Source organism: Hylaeus volcanicus, chromosome 1 (assembly GCF_026283585.1).
Source record: "Hylaeus volcanicus isolate JK05 chromosome 1, UHH_iyHylVolc1.0_haploid, whole genome shotgun sequence".
NCBI classification, from domain to species: Eukaryota; Metazoa; Arthropoda; class Insecta; order Hymenoptera; family Colletidae; genus Hylaeus; species Hylaeus volcanicus.
The window spans coordinates 24,279,705-24,306,449 of record NC_071976.1 but is presented as its reverse complement, the minus strand read 5'-3'; the positions used below and the strand labels follow the sequence as shown (position 1 = coordinate 24,306,449).

The window sequence follows — 26,745 nt, the reverse complement described above, 5'->3', positions numbered from 1 at the left end:
CACACACACACACACACACACACACACACACACACACACACACACACGAAACGTCGATATTCTCCCCGAATTTGGTGCCAAAAAAATCGTTTGTTCCAGCTGCGCGATTGCGTTCTGCACTATGGGATTTTTTTTCCCGATCAGCGATGCGTGTTTGCCGCGACGATCGCGAAATCTGATGAGGAAATACGTACATATATTCATCCGGGAAAGTCTATGTATCCGAACGAGACCCCACCCACGGGCATACCTTTCAGCGTATGCAAATATAACCGCGCGCCGCGTTATTTGCATACCGCGGACTAGGCTGGAAAACCATTCTTCGATCGGTGGCCGATCAAAAATCGCCCGTGCATTTTGAATATGTAATACCCGGTAAATCTTTTACACTCGCGTGGGCCAGTGACATTGCTATCAGCTTTCCACTTTTTTTTTCTCTCTCCCACTCTTCGATAACTATATCTCCCCAGCCACCGTTACCACAGAATATTAAATATCGCGAAGGTATGCGTTAACCACGTACACATATGTTTTATCCAATTAGTGGATGTGCTCTCACCGAGGGAGAAAGGGGGAAAATGCTGGCAGCATTAGGAAAATTTATTAAAAAATGAGAAGACTCATGCGGGCCCATTTAATTTGGCTATATTGACTTGAGTGGTATCGTTACATGGGGAGCTCTCTATTTTTCGAGGACCCTCTTAGATCCTTCTCAGTGGAGTGAAAGGATGTGTAAGTTTCTTTAACAATTTATAATAATAATGCTTTGCCTGAAACTGTACTGAAATTTTGATTTTCTGCAGCCCACAAAGTAAAGTAGTCCGAGTCACTAAGAGTGAATTTATTATTTTAATAACAAGAAACTCATCAAAATTAAAAATGTTCTTTTCCTATTTGTTCTAGCTACATTATAAAAGAAAGTATAGAACTATGGTCGTTGAATGTTTAAAATACGTGAAACGCCTCTCTAATATTTTATACGCAGATCTTCAACGAGTTCTCATTTTGGTTTATTTGATATTTCCAAGCTCGATCCTTAGTCAATGGAACGTACATACAAATATTTGATGGGTCAGTTGATATAGCACCCCGGGTCACTGTTTATTGGGTCGTAGGACGGCGACCAGTACTTCATACGTTTATAAACAGAGTCAGCAAACACGGAGAGAACCGTGATATTAAACATCATCGGTGAACCGTGTTTTGGAAACAAATCTATCCCGCTATCTTGATTCATATTTATACGCGAAAGCACTTCCGTTTCGCTCGTAAATATTACACACCTCAGGTTTCTCCAGCTTTTACTCATTTTTTTTTCAATTCCTGTGAACTTTAGATTCATTTCATACAGACTTCCAATTCTTCCCGATACATCTGTGTTTGTTCAGTCGATCTACATTGAGGTTTTATGACTTTATCAAGTCATTATTTCTCTAAATAACATAGTGCAAATGAAAAGAAGAGGCGTTTTTGTGACAAGTAGCGTGACGCTTCTAAATTAAAGAAACTCGAGTCAATTATTCTCAGTAAATCAATCATAAATGATTGGTACTAGTTACCCAACCGAATATTTATATAAAAGTAACCAGCCTCCGTCCTCGATTTGTTCCACGGTCGGCGTACCGATGGAACGATACGTGCCGCGAATTAACCGCGAGCCGTGTTTGCTTTTAGCTGCCTATCGCGAGTCATCGTCGGCTTGGAAAAAAAATTAATTCGTTTTTCGGCGATAACGCGCGCGGGCTGAGGCGGCGGTCCGGGAATTGAAATCCGACGAGTAAATTGGTTTCGCGCGATTCGTTTTAATTCCAGCGGTTATACGGGCTGCGATGTCGCTTGAGGTCTGGCATCAATAATCGAGAGGTGAGTTAATGCGGATAAAGCGCTTTCGCGGCGGACGGATTTGGATCGGGGACCGGGAGAACGGTGTGGCACCGTTCTGTGGCGGAAACTCCAAGCAAACGCGATAAATCGCACTCGGTTCGTTGAACGAGTATCGTTCCGGCTCCGCGACACGGTGTCTATTGCGAAAGCGTCGACTCTAAATGAAGTTCAATGCGATAAAAGTGTCCATGCAAACGGAGACGGACAATCTACTCTGAAAAGGTCGAGCTCCTTTCCAAAGTAAATTCACCGCGACGATGAGGAGCAATTAATTCCATTCCCATTCGTTTGTTGCTTGTTGTTTCGATTTGTTGCGTGTGTACTAGCTTTATACTGTTTTGTTGGCGTTACGCGTACTTCATCTGCGGAGTAATTGAATTGCTTAGTCTTGAAACTTTGTGCAATTGCTGCAAAGTGTGTAACTTGTATATCATCTAAAGGTTGTCTAACATGTTCATTTTGTATGAAATGCTACATTTTTATTATTATATTAACGTGTCCAAAAAGTCAAAAACATTCTATTAAGTGAAATGGTTTACTTTGGGTGTTATTATTATTAACACTGTATAATTTAAAAGATATAAGATTCCTTACTAAATCTTGAAACATCTAATCACGCATTACCAGGGCTCCGAAACGGGGCCAACTCCGATCAAAGGGTTAAACAATTTCGTTCAAAGTGGATAATCGTAAAACAGAGGCGTTAACGTCGTCGTTGCGTTTCAATATGCCAGTATAAAGCGGGTCAGCGGTCGTTCGACGTAAATTCGAATCTTTCGAGGGTCGACGTTGTATCAGAAACCGCGGGAATGATATCCCCGCGTAATGCCGCATAAAATTATCGGTACACGCATAAACACCGTAATTTCGAGCCACCTCTGGATCCCGTAGACAGCCGCCGGCAGACGTACGGTGGTCGCTTGTATTTTACTTGAACGAGAATTAACGAGCCGTGGAGTAAATAAGCACTTTGCTTGCGGTGAATGGGGCCAGTGTTATACGAGTCTCGGCTCATAAAATCCATAAACCACGGGTCTGCGCGGGAGCTGCAACCGTGAAAATTTTGTGAGCGCAAAATCCAACCGTCCTCTGCTCTTTCGGTATGATACACGCGTGATACTTGAATATTCCCATGGAGAGAATGCGGGATAATCTTATTGCCCAAATGTAGGCAAAACTTTTGGTAGAGTGTCTTTCAAACTGAGGTTTGTGAATCGGCAGATGTGGAAGAAGCATGTTGAATGGTACGACAAGAAAATTTATTTTTAAACAGTTTGTAAGCCTTGTGAAGCCTACCTTGCCAATAATTCTGATAATAATGTGAATTATCAAAATCAAAAATATAATAATTCTTGATTGTCGTATCTTTGTAAAATGTGACTATTTGATTAAAATTGCTGACCAACCAAGTCAAGCTACAATTTCATCTTGATGTTCATTACGCAAGTTTTGATACAGGGGGTCGATTTTATTTTCAGTTTCAACCTTTTTGGCCACCAGGCAAAAAATATTGTATAAAACATAATACTACATCACGTATCAAATCTAACGGCGTTGGTACGCAAACACGCTTTTCCGGTTCACCAGTGTTAATGGCTGTTTCGCCATCGCTGATTTCCATGTTTCTTCGTTTACCTTATCCACAGAATCGCAGTTATTTTTCAAACATTTCTACCGCAGAACAGCGTGACCAGAAATATTAAATAAATTCCACCAACACGTACATTTGAGTTTTAACTTTGGTATAAATATTGCAGCCAACATACGCCCCAAACCGAATATCGCCAGCCATAAACCCGAAGCATTTTCGACTCGACTTGAATTATTAGGGAATTTGAGGCACTAATGGTTGTACGTCTGCGGATGGGATGAGTCCGCGTGCAAAAATAAATAGTAATTCTAGAATAACTCCATTTCACCAAACACGGTTTTCCATAATTCAACCACCCACGTGCACGTTCAACTGGAAATTATTCTCGTGACTATAATGTTTAACTGTTGGTGTTCACTCTAATAATTTTGTATGTATCTTTCACTGCTTTCTCTGCTTTTCACTGCTGCTTCATTTAGCGTTCGATTTCGCAGAATGACCCTGATAATATTTCGCCTCTTGAAGAACAGAAAAGGAAAGGTAAACAATAACCGGATGAAAAGCTCGTTGGATCTATTGAGAAAATACATAATTCGCGAAACATTAATCGACGTTATTCGCAGGAATAAAATACGGAAAGCAGTTATTCTTTTAAAAAATCCATTTTATACAGTGAATCGATGATTTCGTGCATCCCCGTTCGCTACCGGGAACGCCAATATTTCTGGTGACTCTGTTTAAGGAGGGCATAAACCATCGATCTATCGGCACATAATAGTAAATCACGATAGCGTTAGCTTTGTGTGCCGTTCGTATCTGGACGGAACGAATTTTCGGAAAATAAGGTTCGTTCGGTCGCAATTCCCTTCTTCGTTGGGTAGTTCTCTTTGCCGTCGATACCTCTATATTTCGACGGTCGAAGTACCTTGATTTATCGAACGCTTAAACCGCACGATGAACGATACGTTATTAACCGTTGACGAGCTCCAAATATGAGTCACGACGCTCGATGGACCATCGCCAAACTGCTCGTTACGACAAAATACTAGTTTATTGCCACACTTTCCTCCAAATTGAATTAATCTTTAAGAATTATCGATAAAAAAAATTTCGATCGACGTTTTAAGAAAAAGTTCAGACTCTTATAGCGTTTAAACAGAAGAGAGACTTTCCAAAGATATGGTGTATCTGAATAATTAAACGTCTCGGAATGAATGGCAAAATTTTAATAATACGTTGAAGAAGTAACCATCTATTTTTAATCACTGATTGTTATTCTCTCCACTCGTAATGTGTAAATGTCCTGTATCCCTGGAAGCATTGGAGGGGTGTGCAGACAGATTAAACCGCGATACGGCTCGCATGGAAATTGTAATTCGAGGATGTAACGCCAGCAAGAGAAACGCCTCTCGTAGACTAAATTTCTCACCTCCCTCCCAACAATATTTAGATTCTAATATTCGCCAGAGTAGTACGTCTCGCGCGTAAACTCTTGATTCCCACTGTTTCGTCGCCTTAAAGTTAACGTCGTCTTCGTAAAATAAAAATCCCAGAAATGATTGCTCGTTCCCACGCAGACCCTTAAAATTTACCGCTCTATCTGCCTGTTGGATATACGTTCATAAAATACGATTCATCGCGCAGCCGAAGAATCAACCAGCCATGCATCGCCTGTTTGCAGCGCTAAAATAGCTCCGAGGGAAACATTTCCCACCGAAACTGTTTACGACAGCATTTAAGCATTAATTTGCAGAGAGCGCAACGGTGCGCGCAAGTTTCTTATCCCACTGTTCCCGCGTAACTGTAATCTTCAATTTATGACTATTTTCACTTCAGCGTTTCGTACGTCGTCTCGGCCACACCACCTCTCTAATCTTCCAACTTCTTCCATTGTTGCTATGCACAGTTGCTAATGGCAAGAAACCCTTTGTATCTTTTGCCTTTATAATAACTTAACATTCTGTCCTACTGTTTGCTTAAAATTTCGGTATCAAAACCTAGTATTGTATCATATATTATCATTTGCAAAAAGTAATTATGAATGGATTTAGCGGAGAAATAGAAGATATTTTTATTGAATTCATGATGTGAACATCTCGTGTGTGCGCCAGATTATGCTGAATCAAAAATACCATATACTTGCCGCACCTTGTATACTACAGGTCTATTTTGAAAAAGTAATCCAGAATAAACTAAATTAAATATTCAATATGTTACTTTCATGGAGAACGACCAGCTGGATGAAAATCTTCCCACCTTACCGTACCTATCATACACACAACAAACACGGTACAATGCCGCCAACGGCATCCGCACGACGTCAATGCAAATTGAAACTTCCAGAAACGCTATTCCCCAGTCTAATCTATCTTTTACATCGTTCCCCACCGGATTGGAGTACGTAAATCGCGAACTCCGAGCATCGACTCCACGGCGTTACCACCTTTTCAACGCCAGGTCGCGCACGCGGGAAAGACTCAACGTGCCAGAACTGTTTACGACAGTCGTACGCGCGTTTAAACATCCATTTGCGAAGTGCGCCGTCGCCGGACCGATAATACACCCTATCCGCGACAACCAGCAGCCGAGCGGAAATAAAGAGGCGGTCGGAGGCGAACTTTATTCTAAGAATAACAGCGCGAAGGTAGTGCTCGTTACTCTTGGTTCTCGGGAGCGCCTCTGTCTTCCCGTTTTGCGGTCTCTCCGTTTCCTCGACGCGGCTGGAATCTTTCGGCCACGTTGCAGACTTTACGTGGCGCAGTCGGCTAGGTTGCTCGTCGTGCCAGCCACCTGCGATTCCAACACGTGGAACGGAAAAACGGTTCCCTTGTAACGGCGGGGCCATTCTTTGGAAAGTTGATAGCCGCGTTGGTCCAAAGCACCCACTTTCCAAACCACCGTGAAGTGGCGGAACCCTGCCACCGACCGAATCGATGGCGTTGCTCGGTATTGCGTTGGGAATTAACGGGCGCGTTTATCGAATACTTTTTTCTTTATTTTTTGGAATATGTGCTCGGCGAGCAGGGAATTGTTTATGTAGGTTGGGTTCATTAAAGGAAATGGGATGTGTAGAGAGGCGTGGTGCAGATTACAGTGCACTTTGCGTATGTTTATTTTGTATGTAAGTGCATGGTACGGAATATAAGTGAGATGTTCATGTATCGCTATGCTCTTGATGTACGGAATTACGTAAGCTGATGAAACGATCTGAAGCAATCACGAGCACCTCGTACTGCTACACTCAAATATGTAAATAAATTAAACGGCTATATGATGATTACAACGATATAATTTAAGAAGACTCTTTCAGAATGACAAAAAAATCAATGATCTATGATATAATTGTGAATATAATGATGTGAATAGAATGAATATTATTATATAATTTGAGATATGAGTTTATGGTACGTATATAATGATATCATTTAAGAAGACTCATTCAGAATGACTGTTATTTACGTGTACACATATCTCAAGAAAAATCCAATAATCTCAAGAGATCGTCAACATCCCGAAGTCACCACTTCAAGTAGTATTACGTATCTTGCAACTTCTTCGTAGCTGTTCGCGAAGTTCCCGTTGGCAAACGGCCTGGCGACCACCGTTTGAGCGACAAGGGCTGTAGCGACTGCTGGAAATAAAGACGAGCTCGCCAGAGTCTGCTATTGGCGCACGTGTCCCGTAACTTTGATCGGAGCCACAATAGCCAGGATGATAAGATTTTATTGGGAGAAAGAGTCGAGGAACCGTCCCGTCGAACGACTTCCTACACTCATAACGCATCGAACGTATCCGATGGCCCATCTTAGGCATCAACGAAGGACATACTGTCGTCGAAGGGCGTCCGAGGATGTAATTAGAATAAAATTCTCGTTAAAGCCCCTATCCAGCGGACGGAGATTCAATAAACTGCCCGTTGATTTCCAATACAATGGGGAACGATAACATCGGTTCCGTCGGTGCCGCGACGCTTTCGGAAGTAAACGCTTTCGACCAACGCGGCCGTCTACTTTGGAAGGAATGCTACGTCGTGCGTCGAATCGTTCTTCCTGTGCGGCGAAATCACGCATAAAGAGCGTGGCGATGACCTGGGCAAATGCATCTTCTCGAAGTGTCTCGCTTTATGGAACATCGATGATCTTGAAATTTTTTTTATTAATTTGATTTGAGAAGAACGTTCTTCGCCGCATGTTTACTTTATAATATTGAATTCCATTTTTACCTCAATGTTTAGCTTTCATGGTCGACGGTGCTAGATTTTATACTCTTTAATTTAGTTTTATATGTATTTTCTGTAGTTTTTTTATATTAAATATTGACGTTATAAACCTGTCTTCCAAATCCTCTATACATTAATCGTATTTTCTAGTAAAAATTGTGTAACATATTCAGCACCGAGCCTTCCTACCTTTAATCTCTTGACTAAAAATTAACTTTCCTAATAAGCTACAAATCCTCAACATCACCCATCACCTTAAAGTCCAAATACCACCTCGGTAAAAAGCGGCCAGCACCTCCGACCTACGCAAACGGTTTGCCAGTATTTCCCGCCCCTTTCGTGCTTCTTACATCGCGGCGCAATCATCCCTGAAACAGCTTCATTCGAACAGGGAAGCCACTTTGGCGTTCAAGCGGCGGGGTCGCCGTAACTTCCCTCCTCGAACCCGGGACTAGTGACCCGTGAAACTCGCTGCCAGCTCGTGGCGGTAAAATTAAAAGTCGCAAGTTTATCGGGCTGGAGGGCGAGGGTTCGTAGCTCCCCAAAGCAAACTCGTGCACCCCCCCACCCCTACCCCGCGCGCGCGCCTCCAACGATCGTTATTTTTACGTTCACGGCGAAGTTTCCAGCGACAACGCGCGAAATAAAGAGAGCGATTCTGGCGGAACTGCTCGCAATTAGACGACGGAACGATGGACATTGGTCGTCGTGAAAGTTGGTCCCCCACAGTTGTAAGTGACTTTCCTGTATCGCGATCCAACGATAGGCTGCGGAACGGTTTAAGGACTCGACTCCGCCAAGAGTCTACCGCGCGGAGGGTGGCGTTCGCAGAGTTAACGCGTTAAGCTAATTTCCGAAGTTGCCCAGGGAAAACTGCGACCAGTCCTGGGAGGGAAACTCGAGAGCCTCGCTCCGATGAAAAATGAAACGTCGGAAGGGGGGTCTGCGCCGCGAAGCAGTCGAATGGCGCACGCGGAAATTCGATACGAGTCGATCGAGCAGAAGTGGTTTGGCCCTCTCGCTGAATTATGTACTCTCATATGTGGGTCGAGCTGATATACGTACGCTCTTCTGAAACGCTATTCTCTTTTCATGGCGGAGCGTGCGCTTTACCGCGAACGCCCGTCGGCCGCGAAAGCCGGAGAAAATGGTGCGTTCTCGCTGGCTCGAGTGATTCTAAAGCGGACGTCCAATGATACCGTGAATCACCGCGATGAAAAGCATTTTTATCGCGTATTGTAATGGCCGTGCTGTAAACGCGGTACGCCAGGTACTACCCAGTCGATTTACTGGCCCCGATTCAATCGTAATGCGTGTTTTCAGCGTCAACGTTGCACGAAGTCGCTTTCCTCGTTTAATTAACTGTGGTGACGCAACGTATAATGTCCGGGAATTGGAAGCAGCAATTATTAATAGGCGAAACGTAGATAGGAAGTGATCATTCGTTGGGGACCATTTGTGATATCTCTTTCATTATAAATATGTACATGGATAAACTTTACACTTGTATATTACGTATATAAATTCTATTCTTTTCAATTTTCTTATTTTGGTCCGCCATATTGGAACCGCCATTTTGAATATCTAAAGTTTGAGTTCATATTTGGAATCAGCGATCTCGAAAACCCCTGTATACCAATTTCATCTAAATTCGATTCCAACAAAATTCAAATTGAAGAACGGAATTTGAATTATCTAATAGATTGTTATGATCATTGTTAGATACATAGAGATATATACACGGAAGGTTTAAGTTAGATATAAACACAGAAGGTACGAATGTTTATGGGATTGACTGTAAACATTCTGCACAGATCCAACTTCCAAGCCAAGAATTTCAAGAACCGCCTCGAACACGTATAGTTTGCAAATACAGTTCTCTCCTTCGTTATAACCAATGAATACCCAAGAAAACTTCATAAGTTCCAAACTAATAAAAGCTGAAAACATCGTTCAACAATTTTCCCAACTTATTGGACTCGCCCAACAGCGTCGTTCCCGACGTCACGTGTGCGGTTCAGGGACACAGGCGAGTAATTGCAAGCGATCGCCGGTTGGTAAGTAGCCGGTTCACGGCGCGATCAACTTTGCAGCACGCAACGTAATCTCAAGGCACGAGCCTCGAGCTGGCCCTTTATGGCCACGAATACCCGTACTTACGTTGCTTCCTATTTCGCGTAACGATCGTTCTCAGCGTAATATCCGTGGCTGTGATGTTGTCGCAGCCGATTTGAGAGATGACAGCGCTGTAATTCGCAAGTGCATTCAACGCTGGCTCGAATGGATATAGCCCAGGGGTTCTCAATCCTTGGCCACGGGGGTCACTAGCATGCTATGATTGACTTTCGAGGTGGATGATACAGATTCCCGTGGAAGAGTTACGTTTTTAGAACCTTCGATGACTGAAATCAACGTCAAAGTGGAAGGGAGACGTAAGTGTCTCGAAATAATTGATAATTGGGGTCCAAAGAGTTATCAATTACATTGTTCTTGATATTAAGTCAGGTTTATGGAGAACCCCTAAGTAAACCTGCAATTTGGATTGCCTACTTCCAACTGTTACACGTGGGAGGTGGGGATGATTCGATCGTTCATATCTTGGTATTCAGCTGACCTCTTCATTACCCTAAACGATCATGCTGGAAACGACTGCCCGGGTATTGTGGATGATCAAGTTTGTGCTATGGTTCTCATACTGTTTCTCGACCACGATACCATTTTTCATGGTGATAAATCTCTCATACACTTAGTCAGGAAGTTCTAATCTTCCCTGATCATTGTCATCTGATACATAGGCGACTGAACCAATGTGAGCAGTTTTGAAACGTTAACATTGTATTATAATTATCATTAATAGTTACCGCACCAATTACATAAATTTCGGAAATACGTAAAGTTTTCCACAATTTAATAACTGAAAAGTGTTAGCTCTGATAAAGTCAGTTTCAAATTAATAGAAGGAGTCGCAATAACGATTACCATTATCTTTTACGTTTGTGTTGCTGGAAAGTTTTAATGACTTCAAGGAGTAGCCGAGCAAGCAGCTTCCTCATTTGAATATTTGTCCAGTGGTTCAGCTTTGAATTCAAAAATTAATTTATTTTTTTAACTTGCTTCTTACTTGGTTTTTTTTAGATAGCAAACCAAAGTATTTCATTCTTTGTGTCCAAAGAATACTTAATTAATTTTAGTTATTCAAATTGAGTGCTCTTTGCACTCAAGTGTCGTCTTCAACAATACTTAAATTGAGCTTTCAACCCATCCAATAGGAATTTGAAAGTTATTCGTGTAAGAGCATTGTAACTCTCGCTATTGCTTCAGTAAATTCTCCTAAACATCGTTCCAAAAGTTCATCGCAGCTTAGGTCCTCGTAAATGGATCACACAACTTCTCGAACATCGACAGGAGAAGTGGCTTGCACGGTCCAGACGTAGCAGTTCTCTCATGCAATCTATGGAATTCGTCTAACAGTTTCTTTACAGGACCACTATTAAAGATTTAAAACAATCACTTCTTACTTTTAACATAGGTTTCCCTGAACTTCTTCGAATGACCTCATAAAGTTCTCAATTACTCGTGGCTCTAACCACGAAAAGTGGCTCGTTAAGGCTAAACAAAATTAAGGGGAAGCAAGAACCGACGACGATGGAGCCCCGGGGTTAATATCGATTTATCCAAAGTCGAGGACACCGATTCCAGTAGCATCCAGCAAAGACCAAAAGCAGAGTCATCAGCTGCGCCTGGAAAAGCTCCGAGAATAACTTCAAACCTTTGTAATACGACGACTGATAAGAGTTAAATTGTTTCCACGATAAGGTAGCGAGGAAATGGCCAGAACTTGTCCTCGGGGCAATTTTGACGAAGCGAGCGATATGGAAACGGTAACGAAGTTTAGCCGTCGTGACATTGTTTGGCCCGCGGCGCGGTTTTCTCGAAAGCTCCGCTGTTGCTACATAAATCACGATACGAATCGAATTAGTTTCACAGAAGTGCGGAGCGTGGCGTTCCTCAACGATCGTGTCTTCGTCCATTTTTAAAAATGGAATTTAAAACCTTCGATTTGAACGAAATGGTCACGGTACTCTTTCATAAGTCTAAACGAATTAAATAATAAATTTAGAATTTCAGTTGTAATAATTAAGTATCTCAAGGTGACTCAGACCTAAGAGTCAAAATTTTATAATAATTAACATTGCGTTAACTATTTCACAACCTCAGCGTTGCAATTCTTATTGAAAGTTTCTATTTGGAGTTCCATCTTGCGTTTAGAACTTTTTCGTTTCCATTGCAACAGCTCAGAAATTATTATTTGCTTTCCCAGCTTTCTTTCACGCGATGCAACGTCTCGCGGACTATCGACTAGTCGCAGCGTCCGTGATGGAATTAGTTTCATCTCTCCAACGCTCTTCCGAGCTTTCGATTTTTTATCGACGCTGCCAGCTTATCGCGAGGAATCGCCCGACAATAGATAAAGCACGTCTTCGGGCGATAATGCCCGCTTCGTTTAAGAAAGAGCGCGTTATTCGCGCGAGTATCGATCCCGTTAGCAGTGTCCAGAGACCAAAGTACGTCGAGTCAATCGACATTCAAATAGAAATCCCGCTTAACGAAGTCACTCGTTTGCCGAACAATTATCAATTTCAAAATTTACATTGAAACTAAGTTTTATTTTTCTGCTTCACGATATTTAGTTACCTTCCAGAGCAGTGTGCGTAATTATTCTCTTGTATCATTGCTTTTGTTTTAGATATGTATTATTTAATACTTTCCTTTCTTCACTTGTTTTATTTTTTTTTTGTAACGTGTACTTTTTCACGCGTCTAAAATTTTGGGACAGAAAGGCTGTCTTTAATTTATATTTGATATAGTAATCAAAGATTGTTAGCTGTTACGTTAACTTCAAAGGTTAGGATTGTGAGCCTCCAAACAGCGATCCCTCTAAACTGTTTTCATCAGTTCAACGTCCCGAATTTCGAGGAATTAGATTCAAACTTAAGGGGTTGAAATTCTTCGCTCCAAAGAAACGCTGAAGCTGACATAAGCCCACCTGTGTAAGAAAGCATCCCGTCTCAGCCAGAGGATATAGTAGTCAGTTGCAGGGAGTGCACGGCGTAAGGAAGATTAAAGGACAATTCAGTGCAGGGATTAAAATCACTCTTAAGGCTGCATAGCATCCAGCATCCTTCGTAGATTCTTCCTCGTGGTAACACTGGAGTATGATTATTCCTTTAATCTTACTTAGTAAAATCATTAATCGACAAATCAATTGGCCACGTTCATTGAAATCTCATTGAATACGTTTCTGATGAATTAATAGAGCAATGTCATTACGAAGTTTGTAGGCGTCGTAGGTAAGTTGTAGCTCACATTTTTATTTATATCATTGTTAATACGCTACTCCAGCAAAATATCAAATGACGCTGGATCCAGGATTTACAACAAGCAGCTTCATCTCTTCAAAACATCCCCAGTGATCCCTTAAAACTATTTCCAGCTCTTCAACGTTTCAACTCTCGAGGAATTAGACTCGCAGACATAAGGGCTCGAATTCTTCCCGCCAAAGAAACGTCGGAAGCTGACATAAGCTTTCCCGTGTAAGAAAACAGTCCGCTCCAGTGGATATATGTAGTAGTCAGTCGCAGGAAGAGCCTGGTATAAGGAAGATTAGAGGACAATTCTGTCCTCATCGCGTGGGGATTAAAATCACTCTCGAGGCTGCTTAGCATCCAACATCCTTTGCAGCAACTCCATCCTCGTTCTGGCTTCCGCCATCTTCTCGTACACGCGGATATCGTCCTGACTGTCGTTCATCCTGCGCTAGAATTAGCATAATCCGGCGTTCGCGGATAAACGAACGTACCACGTCCCACGGGGTCGGGGGTGGTGATCACCTCTGGCATTGGAGGTCGCGTGATCGACTCCAGGATCGATTCGGATCGCGCGAAGAGATATTTGGTAGGACGCTTGGGGGTTTTTCGACGTAAATAGGTCTTAGATACGGAGATGCGGGGAATTGGATGGACCCAGTCACGGGGAACGGTGAAACGAAACAGAATTGAATATATTCCGGTTACTGTATTTATTCGAGCGTGCGGAAAGATACCGTTGCTGCGGTGGGCGGGTTCAACTGTTCGTGTTTCGGTTGTAATTTTTCCGATGCCTGCACGATGATACATCGAATCTCCCTTATCGACTAGGTATTTCGCGCTCGCGGAAATTGAAAATGCATTTTTGACGGTGACAGCTATTGGTGGAAGCGTTTAATCCTGAGAGGGATCATCTGTCATGCAATTACAAACATTCCGTTAACACTTTGCTTAAATTGCGAAAAAAAGTTTGAAGCGCATAGGATACACATGTATGTGATGCTGTAAAAGGAACATATTTGAAGAGAAAAATATTTTTTATTGAAAAGAATGCCTTCGAGGAATACAGTAGATGCATAGTAACGATACGTGTACAAGTATAATCGAGAAGAATAATTCTGCAAGAAACATCCAATCGAAACGATTCAGTATACGCAACTTCTGGTTCACTGTGGTGGTGCGCGTGCATCATTCGCGCCTGAGATAGAAGCTCTAAGATGAACAGTCAAACTAGTCTATTCACACTAGCCTAACTACACCGTGGTAACACATGCATGTATATCAGTAGAAGCTAAAGAGAACATCTCCGTATTTCCCACCCGACAGTTCTCTCAGAGAGCCTGCACTAATTTAGATCATTCCATACCAAATGCTTTCAGGACGAACCCTTTGTCATCCACAATAAACAGTTTGCTAATGAATAAATTAATTAACAAGGTCAAGAACGGACGAGGCGGTCACTCTTTCCACCGTCGTTATCGATTCACCGTATTTCACTTCCACGTCTGCGAAAGGAGGAAGTAAAAGGTAAACAACGATAGGGCCGGGTTGTCGAGCGAAGCGGGCACGGTTGATCGGCTTTTCGACGACGACGGGCATTGTTCCGAATCAACAACGAATCGAATCTAAAAGAGCGATACATTCGCGCGTTCTCCGTTCCGCGTTTTTTCTCCCCCGAGTCGAGCCAGCGATCAGGGCTCAATAGCGCAGAAGCTATAAATGTCTGGGGCTCCTTCTCCCTTCCGTTCGCTCCTTTTTCGCTTCCTCTCGCCTTTTTCGCTCGTAAAATAGAGCAACCTATTAAATGCCGCGTTATCTAGCAGCCGGAAGCGATGATGTTACCGCAACCGTATCGTCGATATTACGTTAAGGATATTTAAGAGTCTAGTGCCTCGACAGGGGGAACAGGGGACAAAGGGATGTCCTGGTCCCACTGATGTATCGACAGTAACGCAGTTGAATTATTATTGAAGAATATTCGTTTGTTGAAACTTTCGCGAATGTGTCTAGTAGTTTCCAGCTCGATCAGATTAATAAAAAACTCAGCTGTCTTCATTTTTCGAATATATTTTCTAGTTTTTATTCTAAGTTTATTATTTCACTCTTAACTCTGAATTTTTATTCCATATTTATCCGTTAACTCGTTACTTGAAATTTTCTATGCAGAATTTTACCCGTTTCAGAGTCACACACCATCGAAGCTTGTGTTTACAACCAAAACAAGGTTGTAAACTTTGAGTACCCGGATATACCAAGCATACTTCCTGTATAAATTAGACATCGAACATTCTCTCTTCATGTTCGTTCCTGTTTATTTACATCTTATCCTTCAGATATCCAGTTCAGATATTAGAACATTCGAACGACAGAGTATGCAGGTAATGGGTGATCAGTTACCGGAGGCTCAACACGGTCTCTCTCTCAGAGACAGAGCTCTATTCTCTACGAGCGATGCATCTTTATCCTTCGGAGGCTTTTCTCCGTCAGAACCATTCGAGCGTTTCGATATGTCTGCTGGTCGAGCCGCCAGTACCTCCTGTTTTTCAGCAGGACACGGACCACTCTTTCTCAATATTCGTTCCTTATTCAAGATTAGGGCGCGCGGTCCGCGTATACCTAATACCTACTCGTCTTGGAGCCCCTGGAGCTCTCTCCTTTATCTGGCGGATTTTTATCTTGACGGTGGATCTCCGTTCTCCGCCTTATCCTTTCGGTTTTAAGTGCCGCGTCCCCTTAATTCTTATTCCCCGTGTGACGGGCACGATTTGCAAATCTCTTCGTTGGGCTCTCTCCGTTTGTTCGACGGAATTTCATCGCGCCCGACCGGAGTCGTTTCCCGGCAGTCAGCTAGACTGAGATACGACACGCTCCGTTCGTTAGCTCTGAGATTTCCGCCTCAGCTCGACATTATCGTCGAATCGATACCTCGCAATGGCGATGGACCGATCCAACGGCTGTCCTAAATGTTGGATTGATTCTACGTGTAAACGGTGTTGGAGGTATCGCTCATCTAGCGTAGCAATCCAGTAGCCCACTCTGTTGTGCATTTTTAGGACAAGGACCTGGAAAGTTTAATAAAAGACTCTGTTCGCGTTTCTGACATTTCTCATGAGAATGTATAGTAAGTATAATCTGCAATGAGTACAAAAGTCTGGTATAATGAACCTTCCAGACATGCACAATGGAAAGCAAGACAAATGGTAAGAAAAAATATATTCGGTGGAAAAGAAATCCGAGAAAAGAAACTGTATAGAGGAAAGGATGAAAAGATATACGTTAAAGGGACAAACCATGCTCGTATTTTTTACGAACGAGTTCCGAGAGGCGAATAAAAAGCACGTACGATTTTATTTAAATACTTAGAGGGTACGAATATTTATGGGACTGACTGTAAATGACTTTTAAGTGTTCATTGAAGCAATCTGTCTGAATTAAATGATTGATTTGATGTTTCCAATGTTACAATGAAACATTTATTTGAAAACATCGAACCTATTATTCAATTTAGACAAACTTCTAGGGAGTTCGAATATTTATGAGACTGACTGTATATTATTAAATAATTAAATCTTTATATATTCGTTTTAAACCGTGGGACTGTGCAATAAAAATTCTCATTTTCCTTTGGGCAAATACATCTTCGAAACTTTTATCTGGATGAGAGTTTCGCTCACCTCAGCTCGTGGCCCAAACTGCTGCCAATAATCGCCTCCCGCGAGAGTTTAAAGGGAAACCAAGGCATTAGGCGCAGTTGAACTGCAGTTTGCGCGAGACAAAAGGGATGACTGGTGTTTCCCAAGCTGCATAAAGCTCGCCAGCTGGCTTTGATACATTAGCAAGCGATAATCCTATCCACTTGCAAATCCAGGATGACGCCAACCGAATGCGAGCGACTGCGACCACCGTCGAATACACACTTGGGGGCCCGCCATTATGTAATACTACGTCTCTCAACGCAGATCTGTTATCTCCGAATGTTGCACTTGCCTCCGTGCACCGCGTCGGAGGAGAAAGGAAACGGGTTGGAGGGATGTCGAAAATGCTGAAACACATTTTCCTCTTTTTTATCCTTCGAATATTTTCTCCCTTCCGCGAAGTTCCGCCGTTATTGGACAAAGAGGAATATTCCGAGAGGGAGGGAAAGTTTTATCCCAGGGACTTCCTTTTCCTGTTACTTCACGGAAAGACGTTGAATTTTTTATGGCCAACGGCGGGTGGATTTTGAGAAAGGGAGAATGTCGTTCATTCGTCTTCGAACCGGGAATTCGTTCGTGTCTCTCAGGTCGGATAGAGTTCCGATAAGTCACTGTATCCACTTTACGGCCGCACCCTTCATGCAGGAAATAATATTTTGTTTGTGCTCCTTCGATGGGCGTCAGTGAATTATTAATTGCTCAGGAAGATTTGAAAGCAATATTTCAATCTGTAAGGAGATTTTATTCATGAATTGTGTCCGAATGATTGAATGTATGTATATCAAAGAAACTTTATATTTGAATTCCATTTTCTCAGCTCAAGATCTCTCGTATATTGCTCCTTTTTCTCTGAAACGAATAATTCCAAACCACAAAGCCTCGAACCCATTTTCATCGCAGTATTCGTCTTTCGTTGCATTACTCCATTAATCTCGTTCCATCCGCGTTTCTCGGAAACGGAAACCTGCCGCAGTCGAATGTTGATCCTCTTCCTTTTTTACCCTCGAAGGACCAGATTTCGATATGTTTCCGCGAACGGCTGTGCCTCGCCCGCGGCCGTCGGGTGAAATTGCATCTAGAATTTCAATATAGCGCATATCGTACCCCGAACGTTAAAACGCCACCGGCGTTGTCCGGTATTACTTTGAGGTTTGAGCTCCCCGAGAGCTGACATTGCGGACCGATTATAGAGATTTCGATTGAGAGAGCGGTTGGTAAGTATCCACGGAGAGCCACGAATCCCCAGCACTCTGGCAGAGGATCCAACTTGCGAGGGACATTAGGTGGGGTTCCGCGGAATAAATGATCAAAAGGCACCGGTCGAATAAAGCTCTTCCTATAGGTGACAGGCACACACGCTCACGTATCCGTGCGTTTCGAAATTGGCTCGAGGATACTCGCCGCGACTGCATGCTTGAATAGTTTATGGCAACATTGTTCAGGGCACCGTTTAAATGAATTTCCTTTCGCTGCGTCTAACGTATCTATTTTAGTGCGACCGACGCGCTGGCAACAGAGATGATAAATAATTCTTTGTTGGTTGCGTCAAAGATGGGCAAAATTTTTGCGCAGATACAAATTTTCAGTACGTTCAACTAGATTGAGGTTAAATAATGAAATGTACCACTTGGATAAGAAGCTTTTTTTCTATATCGAGAAGACACAAAAATAAAGAAATTACTACTGCAACAAAGGCGCAATAGTTTCTAAAGCATCGTACAACTTTTTGACGACGTGAAAAATGTGATATCAACAGAAACGAAACTCGGGGAACTAGTAAGTAACGAAGATATCTAACAATTCTAACAATTCTAACAATTCCTTGTACGTTCCTTATATATTTTCATAATATTCGAATTCTATAACGAGCTCCCTCGACTTCTCAGCATTTCGTCTCGAACGAAACGTTCTATCCATAAAATGCAATTGCATTTCACCCTGAATGGGCCTGCAAAGACTTCTCCAAACATATTTCCTCGGGTCATAAATTCTGAATGTTTAACCAGCCGACGTATTAAAGTGAGATGTTTAAAATATGAATATTCCCCGGGATATTTCTGCCAGTATCCACAGGTAATTCTTTTGTCACTTGTAAACCTTCTTTAGCATTGTTCACAGATTACGATGCTTCACTGGGATTCTTTACGTCTTCCTGAATGGTTCGAAAGGAGCTTCTCTTGAATAAAAGACGGGGCTGCGGAGGGCTGAATGCTCCGTTCATTCTAATAATTAATCAAAACGCGACCAAACACGGGGGTTTATAAGACTGTTAGTCTTCCAGCTCGAGTATCTGGCGGAATCCAGTAAAGATTCGCAAACTTGGCGAATGAGAAAAAACGAACGTCGTTCCTTGGGACCTCACTGACTCGTTACATGCACCAATTGTGCAGAGCAGTAGCGTTGGAAATTTGTTAACGCTTCGAAGCCTCCTACTTTTATCAACACGAATTTCAAACGAACATGGTATAATATAAAAACAGTGAATTATCTTAAAATACATAAAGGTTTGATATGATAAACTTCTGTTCTTCTTCTTACCACTTTTGCAAATTAAAATCGAAATGAAATAAAAATATCCTCGCATCATGTTTCACAGTTTTTTAATATACAGAAAATCGCATTAGTTCGTTGAATATTGTGCCCATTACGATTGGTATCCCGTCTCTTTTAATTTACACCAGTCTGTGTTAATGTTGACGGTGTTTACACTCTAGAAATAACATATATAAAATGTTTTTTTATTTTTGCTGGAGAATAGCTACGCCACTGATGTAAAGAGAATGGCTGACTCGAAACGCGGCACTTTAATGAAGAGCGAATCCAATTATAAAATATGTGCAATATTATCTGTCGCTACTAATTACTGAATTCAATAATTCAACGTCTCGCAGCCCCGTAGAATACAGTCATATTACGAAACGCATTATTAAATACGTTAATGTGATTACCTCAATATCAAGTTAATTAAAGCTTCCTGTTTCCTCGGGACGCTGATTTTTCCACCAACTGGGAATAAAATCGAAATGAATCAATTTCGAATTGAAATCGAATCGCGGGAGCTGTTGCTTTGCCGTGGTCGACGACGATATTTTTGTCGAGTTCACTTCGGCGGGACATTTCGGGAATGCACTTTTGCGAACTTGCTAATCGGGTAAATCGTGTCATTTAGTTCAGCATGGGGAATTAAATGATTTAAAACGGAGTGGAATTCGATTTTACTGATAAACTTCGCGTTTCCCCTCATTTACTGCGTGTGTTCTAATTGCGTTAAACGCTTCCTGTCGCTCGTAGAAAAATTGAAATCAAAGAGCCCGGTGCATTTGTGAAACAAATAGTCGATGCACACGAATTCCTATTAAAATAGTACTTCTCTCCCTACCAGAACTCAGATTGACATTTTTCTTAGAGAATAGGTGTATAACAACTTTCAATGACTACTGAATTCAATGTACAATACAATACTGTGCAACATTTAAAAACATTTACGAATGTTCAAAATTCAGCTCCTGTTTTCCCAAAAATCTTTGATAATTTACAGTTTCGAACTCACGAACTCGCCTAAATAACGGGGCGCGTTTGATTTCAGTGTGCCACTTGCTGCGCGGCGGGGTTGCGGCGATTTTTGGCCCGCAGAGCGCCCACACCGCCTCGCATGTGCAGAGCATTTGCGACACTATGGAGATTCCGCATCTAGAGACACGCTGGGACTATCGACTCAGACGACAGAGCTGCCTCGTCAACCTTTATCCGCACCCCACCACCCTCTCCAAGGTATGTATAAACTTTCGGAATAATACCCTCGTCAAGGCCTCACCGACTGTCGAAAATCTGCCTTCGCGTTTCCCCGACCTCTTTCCCGCATCTCTGTCCCCTAATCGCGTTCCTTCCAGAGCAGGAAGGAAGGGGAGAGATTGAGGTGAATTCGAGCGAGTCTTCGGGAACGAATCTCGTCTCTGACGGTTCAGGCACTGGCTGGGTGTTGAGCTCGAGGATTCATGCACTTGTTCCTACTGTGGTGTAACGCGAGTCACAGAATAAATATTAGGAGTGGTAAATTAATGATAAATGAGCCGTTTGCTGCATAAATCGATTAACTCCACTTTTTGAAAAATCACTTATTATTATAGACACGAATTGCGATTATAACATTTCCTTATCGACTTGAACAAATTAAAGTGGAAAAACACCATAACACGTCACGATATCATACAGAAGTAAATGTTACATTCACTTGCAATTAACGCGACACGTCTCCGATGTTCCAATGCAGAATCCATCGCCAACCCTGAGGAAGCATTCTCCAATAACGAGTTAACTCTTGTTAAGGAGATAAACATTGTGTAAACGGAAAAGGTCGTGACTCGCACTCGTTTCCCAAAGAATGAACTCCCAAAGAGGACTCCATCTCGAGGCATTTCGGCTGCCCCCCCCCCCCCCCCCCCCGCAGCGTCACGAAGAAAGCCCTCTTTCGCGCAACGAAGGAGCGTGGTTTCCGAGAGGGTGGAGGACTTTTTCGTTTTCCCCGTTACGCGTTCTGGATGCCAGCTTGCCCGTAAGTCAGAAGTTGTAACAAAAGAACGGGAAAGTTTCCGAATATCTCTTAATAAATGGAAAGTTCCCGAAAGCGCAAAGTGGCTGAAAGCGACGCCGCGGCCGCGTTCCCTGTTTAACGAGAGTTCCGTCTCGCCGTTGCGAGATCTCGGCGAGTGGCTCGTCGCCTAATATTTGCTGGTGCACGGACGCCTGCGACAACGTTTCCTTCGTCGACATCTCCATTAGTATTCGCCAGTCGAGGACGCACTTATTTCCCTGCGAGGATCCCCGTTCGTCTGTGTCCTCGGGAATCCGTAAACTCGAGACGAGTCCCGAGGGTGTATCGGCGAAGTGTCGTCAGCTCGAGAAAGTTGTAAGAGGTAATTAGAGATATTAGGGGAAATTTCGTTCCCCTACCGGGGGAAACGTTCGACGGGGGGGTTGCAACTTTCGTAACATCGGCGTGTTTTCGTGTAAACGGAGCCAGAGCAACGTAAACGAAATTAATACCCGAGTAGGTTTGTGCCTTTTAATACTGGTGACGCGATAGGTGAACTGACGATTGTTCAGCAACGGGTGTCTTGGGAATGTAGTTATGTTTTGGTTGTTCCGAGTAATGGTGATTAATTGTGTAGCTGAGTGAGAAGTGGGCAAGTTGTCTCTAAGTTTGTTTGGAAGTAGAGGCATTCCTTTGGACTTGTAGGTTGTAGTGATTGTTGAGGTAGAGAGTGGTGTTTATTTTAATTTTACACGGACTGCAGCGTAGTTCAGTTTTACTAGATACTCTGACAGGGTGTACGAAAAGTGATCGATTTGGCGCGTATTGAACCCAACAGAACATCGAACGTCGGCGCTGTTGAAATCGAAATCGAATGTTTTAAATTCGAAACACGCGGTTCGGGGAATGCAAGTTTCGGTAATAAAGCCGGTTACGTGTACAACAACCGTTCGAGTATGCTTGATAATTCCGATAACGAAAATTGACAAGGCTCCTCGATGAAATATTACAGAATAATTCCTGAACAAGGTTTACTTTACGAATTTGATTACGTTACGCGTATCGACGGCGCAGTAGAGCTGGCAGTGATTAATTACCTTGTAATCGCCTTTGAAATTAATTAATCAAAATAATAATTATTTACTCGTTAATCAGGGGTAAGCAATATTCATAAAATGTATTTGTAATTTCGAATCCTAAACCAGTGGATTACTTTGGATCTCGCCAGCTTATTCAGCTTTTTCGATCTTGAACAACGTATTGATTAAACTTTACTTGAGAAACGGTTTTCCTTTGTTGATTTTAGAAGTAAATTTTATTAACTCCATTCTGGTTCCATATTATTATACATTATAACTCCGTAAAATTCACAGTTGAATGTAATATTCATTTGCTCGACAAATATAATATCAAAGAAATGTTAATGAAATTTTGCCCACACGTGGTGTGCGTAGAATCTGATTTCTTAAGAAGAGTCGATACTGATCCTTATATTCCAAACGTAAGATACGTTTTTGCAGGAACCATGTGCTTCAAGTTGAGGGACAAAGGAGAATGATGATACTATTCTAGTGCTTCTTTCTTCTATATTATTCCGCTCGATTACTGCCAGGGATCGTTCGTCTTCGACGAGCGCCCGTCTTCGTCCTGACTCGATTAAAACTTCCAAGACTGAAGCCACTTGCGCAAGAAAGCGATCTCCGATCGCCCGATAAAAGTTTAATGAGCATCTGTCGACTAAGCGCGTAACCATAGATCGTAGACGTGTCGAAAGGAAAGCGGCAGAAATCGAAATCGTATCATTAATCGCTCGTCGTGCTTCTTTGAGCGAACAATCGAAGGATCGAGAGGCAACGTTATCGCAAGAAACATCAACGGAATTGAGATACCATCGTTGATCAATCTTCCTCTGTCCCGTGTCGGCTAAGTAGCCCGTTCCGACAACACCGAAATCGCTCGAGGAAGCAAGTGGATCCGTGATTAATCGCTCGACCTCCCTAAATTCTCTTCATTGGGATGAAAAGAATGCTTGGGGTTCGATAAACTTAACTACATAACAAAAATTGAAATGTACTTGCTCGTTTAATATCTTTTGTATTTTCGTAAGTGCGATAAAAGCATTGAATGGTAGAATAAATTTTTTGGGAACAGAGAATGACGATTACTGATTTGCTTCTAACAGAAAAGTTCACCTGAGTGTGAAGGTAATCTTCGAATTTTGAATTACAATTTTGTGCGTAGGATAAATGTTTCTTTTAAACAATAAAACACGAGATGCTTTGTAATAAATATATTATATTCAGTGTTGTTGACTTTAACGACTATCCTATGTCGAACTATTATTAACGCCTTCGACAAATATCTTGTTTAAATGTAGTGGATCTTAAAGAGAATTAAATTTTCCAACAATAAAAATTTAATAAAATTAAAAATTAATAACTTAAAGCCACCAACCCTCAGGCACATTTTCATTTCTATTTTCGTAGCATAGTTCAAGCCACCGAGATCCCCAAATGTTACCACGATCGTCCAAATCCCAAAGCGACGGGAGAGATTCGTAAAAGTACCTAATCTCCTGTGACGAGTTTCCAGAGGATCTCCGCGATCCAATAAATGATGATTTCCAGTCGCGCGGACCGACTTTGAGGAACGTCGATCAAAGGGGGAGGGGCGTTCGACACGGCGTCACAAAGAGCGCAAAAATTACCGCGTCAGAGTAAGAATTTCAATTATAGTCTAAACGCACGCGGGGAAATTGAATTCTAGCGATGCGTTAGACGTCACGGGCTTCCATATCACGGGCAACGATAGTGCCGAATTCCCGGAATTCCGCCGGTCGAAATGCTTCAAGTCGCGCGCTGTCACCGATAAAGGGGCATATTGCTATCGGTCGAAAATAACGATTGAGCGCCATCGAGCACGATTCGCAATTAATCTCTTGTTTCCGCGACACTCAAAGATTAAGTGCACCCGAAGCCGATGGCAGATTATATTAACACGTTCCCAATGTCGTCGTTTAGTTCGAGAACCGTCCACCACGGCCCACGCTGCGGTTATAGTAGCTACAAACCATTTTGATTAAGACTTACTTCAAAAACGAATGCCCGAAATTGCTTTAAAAAACATACGGTCACCCTTATCAACCGTGCCAACGTGTTTATTAAAACGACGAAAATTGTCAGCTAGCTCGTCGCGTCTGACGGAACGCTTTATGAAAATTCGTGCCGCTGGAGACGCTCGCGCGTTCCTCAGATGTCTGAGGAACTGATTTTCTCGACGAGGGAACGCGGTAACCAGACTTCCCTCAAAAAGGAAAAAAAAAAGCAAATCCGTAAGTTTATTTGTACCCCCGTGCTCGCGCTGACGGAAGGTGAATTTTTCGCGTGCAGGGCCTGCTCGCGAGTCTGGAGAGAGAAGTGGTTGGTGCGTCGCGCGGTTCTTTTCAACGCTCGAGCCAAGGTGATTCCTTTGACTGCGTTCTCTCAGCCGATGTATTCTTCCGCGCCCGCTACCATGCTATTTCCAACGGAAATACAAAATGCAGCAAGGAAGAAAGTGGCTTCGTGATTACGTCGCCGAGGTACGAGGCGATTCTTGGAGGAGCATCGACGCGACGCCGATATTTTCCCTCGACGTGTTCCTGGATCGAAATGATCGACGCAAGGGTTTTCTTTAATTCGAGACAGCTCGTCGAAAGTGGCTCGAATAATATCTTACGGGCTGAGGTATTACTTTGGCTGCGTTGGAATTAAGCGAATTGATGAAATGTTGTTAATCGATAGAAGGGAGAATTATGAGGGAATGCTTTTTGTTTGCAATTTATTGGGAATCGTGTTAGATCTACCCCTTGACTCGTATGTTTTGGAATAATTTATATTTCTTACTGGAAATAACAGATTCGGCATACTCGCACTTCTAGCGCGTAAATCAAATTATTACCGACTACACTTATTTATAAATAATCTGTCGACCAACGATTATAACCGAATTCGATTAAATCGAACTTTGGTCTTCCAGCACGTTTTTCCTGAGAGATCAGGTAATAATGTGAAACATATAATTAAGTACGAAGATAAATATTAATGACAAAAAGCATATAACTCACAACGAGCTGTATAATCCAAGGAACTGCGCGGTAACCAAGAAGAAAGCTTATAAATAATGCGGCCACAGAAACTACAAGCTCCAGAGTTTCGTCGCGATGTTTGAAGGAAACAGGCTCATAAGACGCGACGACAAACAATCGCGCGGAAAACAGATGGGTTAATTTTGTACGCGTAAAGCCAGAGCTCAGTCATCAAGAACAACTCTCACTTTTGTTGCTCCCGTGTTACTAGATAAGCAGCCAGAGATGGAACTGTCTGTTGCGAGTTAAAGCAGTAGTACAACATCGTGCTCCATGTCAGGATCGTAAACTTGTATGGTGAAGTAATTCTATATGAAACTCTAACAGTAGAACCTGACAGGATTAAAAACAACGTAAAATATGCGTTTCATCGACGCTCGCCGTTGGAAACGGCCGAGTATCGTGTTTCATATCTATTTCTATCAACATTTTATCAATGCTTTCAGACAGAAAGCTTTATCGCTGAACGTATCCAACATTTCAACAGTGGGATGTTCAATTAACCTCCTCTCGATGTGTTCGTGAAACATGTTTGACCGTACGGGTTTAACGAATAGCTGTACATCATTGTATCTGAAACTTCATCTTTGCGAGATTTGTAATAACAGTAGCGAATTTATATTCTTATAAATAGCATCTCAGTTTCAGAAGTTAAACAAACGCATACGAAAACTTTCATCAAAGAGAAAGAACAAAGAAAATATTTATTTAATATTATGTGTAAAACATGTACGAAGACACGAGTGAAAGCACAACCATACATAAACAGCCGTATGTACAATTTCGATGACTTCTCGTCCTCAGTCTACAAAGTTCACTTTATTATAAAGTTTTAAACGAACGTGGAGTCGTTAGCTATGAAAGGTATTATCGACAGTTGAACAAATCGAATACCATGCTTCAGAATAAAAAGCACGGCCTCATTAGTAGAAGTTGAAATGCTTCTCGTTATGGCAAAGCTCAACCGCTATGCAGTGTTCGGCGAGCCAAAGGAGCTTTCCGATTCAAACTCGAAAGTAATTATCCGTCGCTTTGCTCGCCGCTATCTGGTTATCGTCCGTCCAACTCGCTACAGAATTTATTTGTATGATAAAACGTTCAATGGGTCTAGTGCAACTTGGAGTACCTTCCCAACTACGGTTGCAGTTTCAAGTACTTATGAAGTACTCACTTTTTTAGATTTTAGAAAATACTCGGGGACGTGGAAAGTGTCGTTGAGGAATGTGCAAGGTCGTATCATTCTTCTAGTAGTCGTCGCACTTTAAATAAAATGAATATACAAGCGAATCAAACCACTGGACCTATTCAAACCCAATTTACAATCATGTGTTAT

At 42.3% G+C, this 26,745-nt stretch overlaps 1 protein-coding gene across 7 annotated transcripts in view; it reads left to right on the top strand.

Annotated features, from left to right (window-relative positions):
• LOC128884216 (glutamate receptor ionotropic, kainate 2) overlaps nucleotides 1-26,745 on the top strand; it is a 275,987-nt gene that overhangs the window by 141,888 nt on the left and 107,354 nt on the right. For all 7 annotated transcript variants that reach the window (XM_054137446.1, XM_054137435.1, XM_054137454.1 and 4 more), the window contains exon 4: nucleotides 20,342-20,526. In XM_054137446.1, the coding sequence (XP_053993421.1) occupies nucleotides 20,342-20,526 (185 nt within the window). The remainder of the gene's footprint in view (nucleotides 1-20,341; nucleotides 20,527-26,745) is intronic.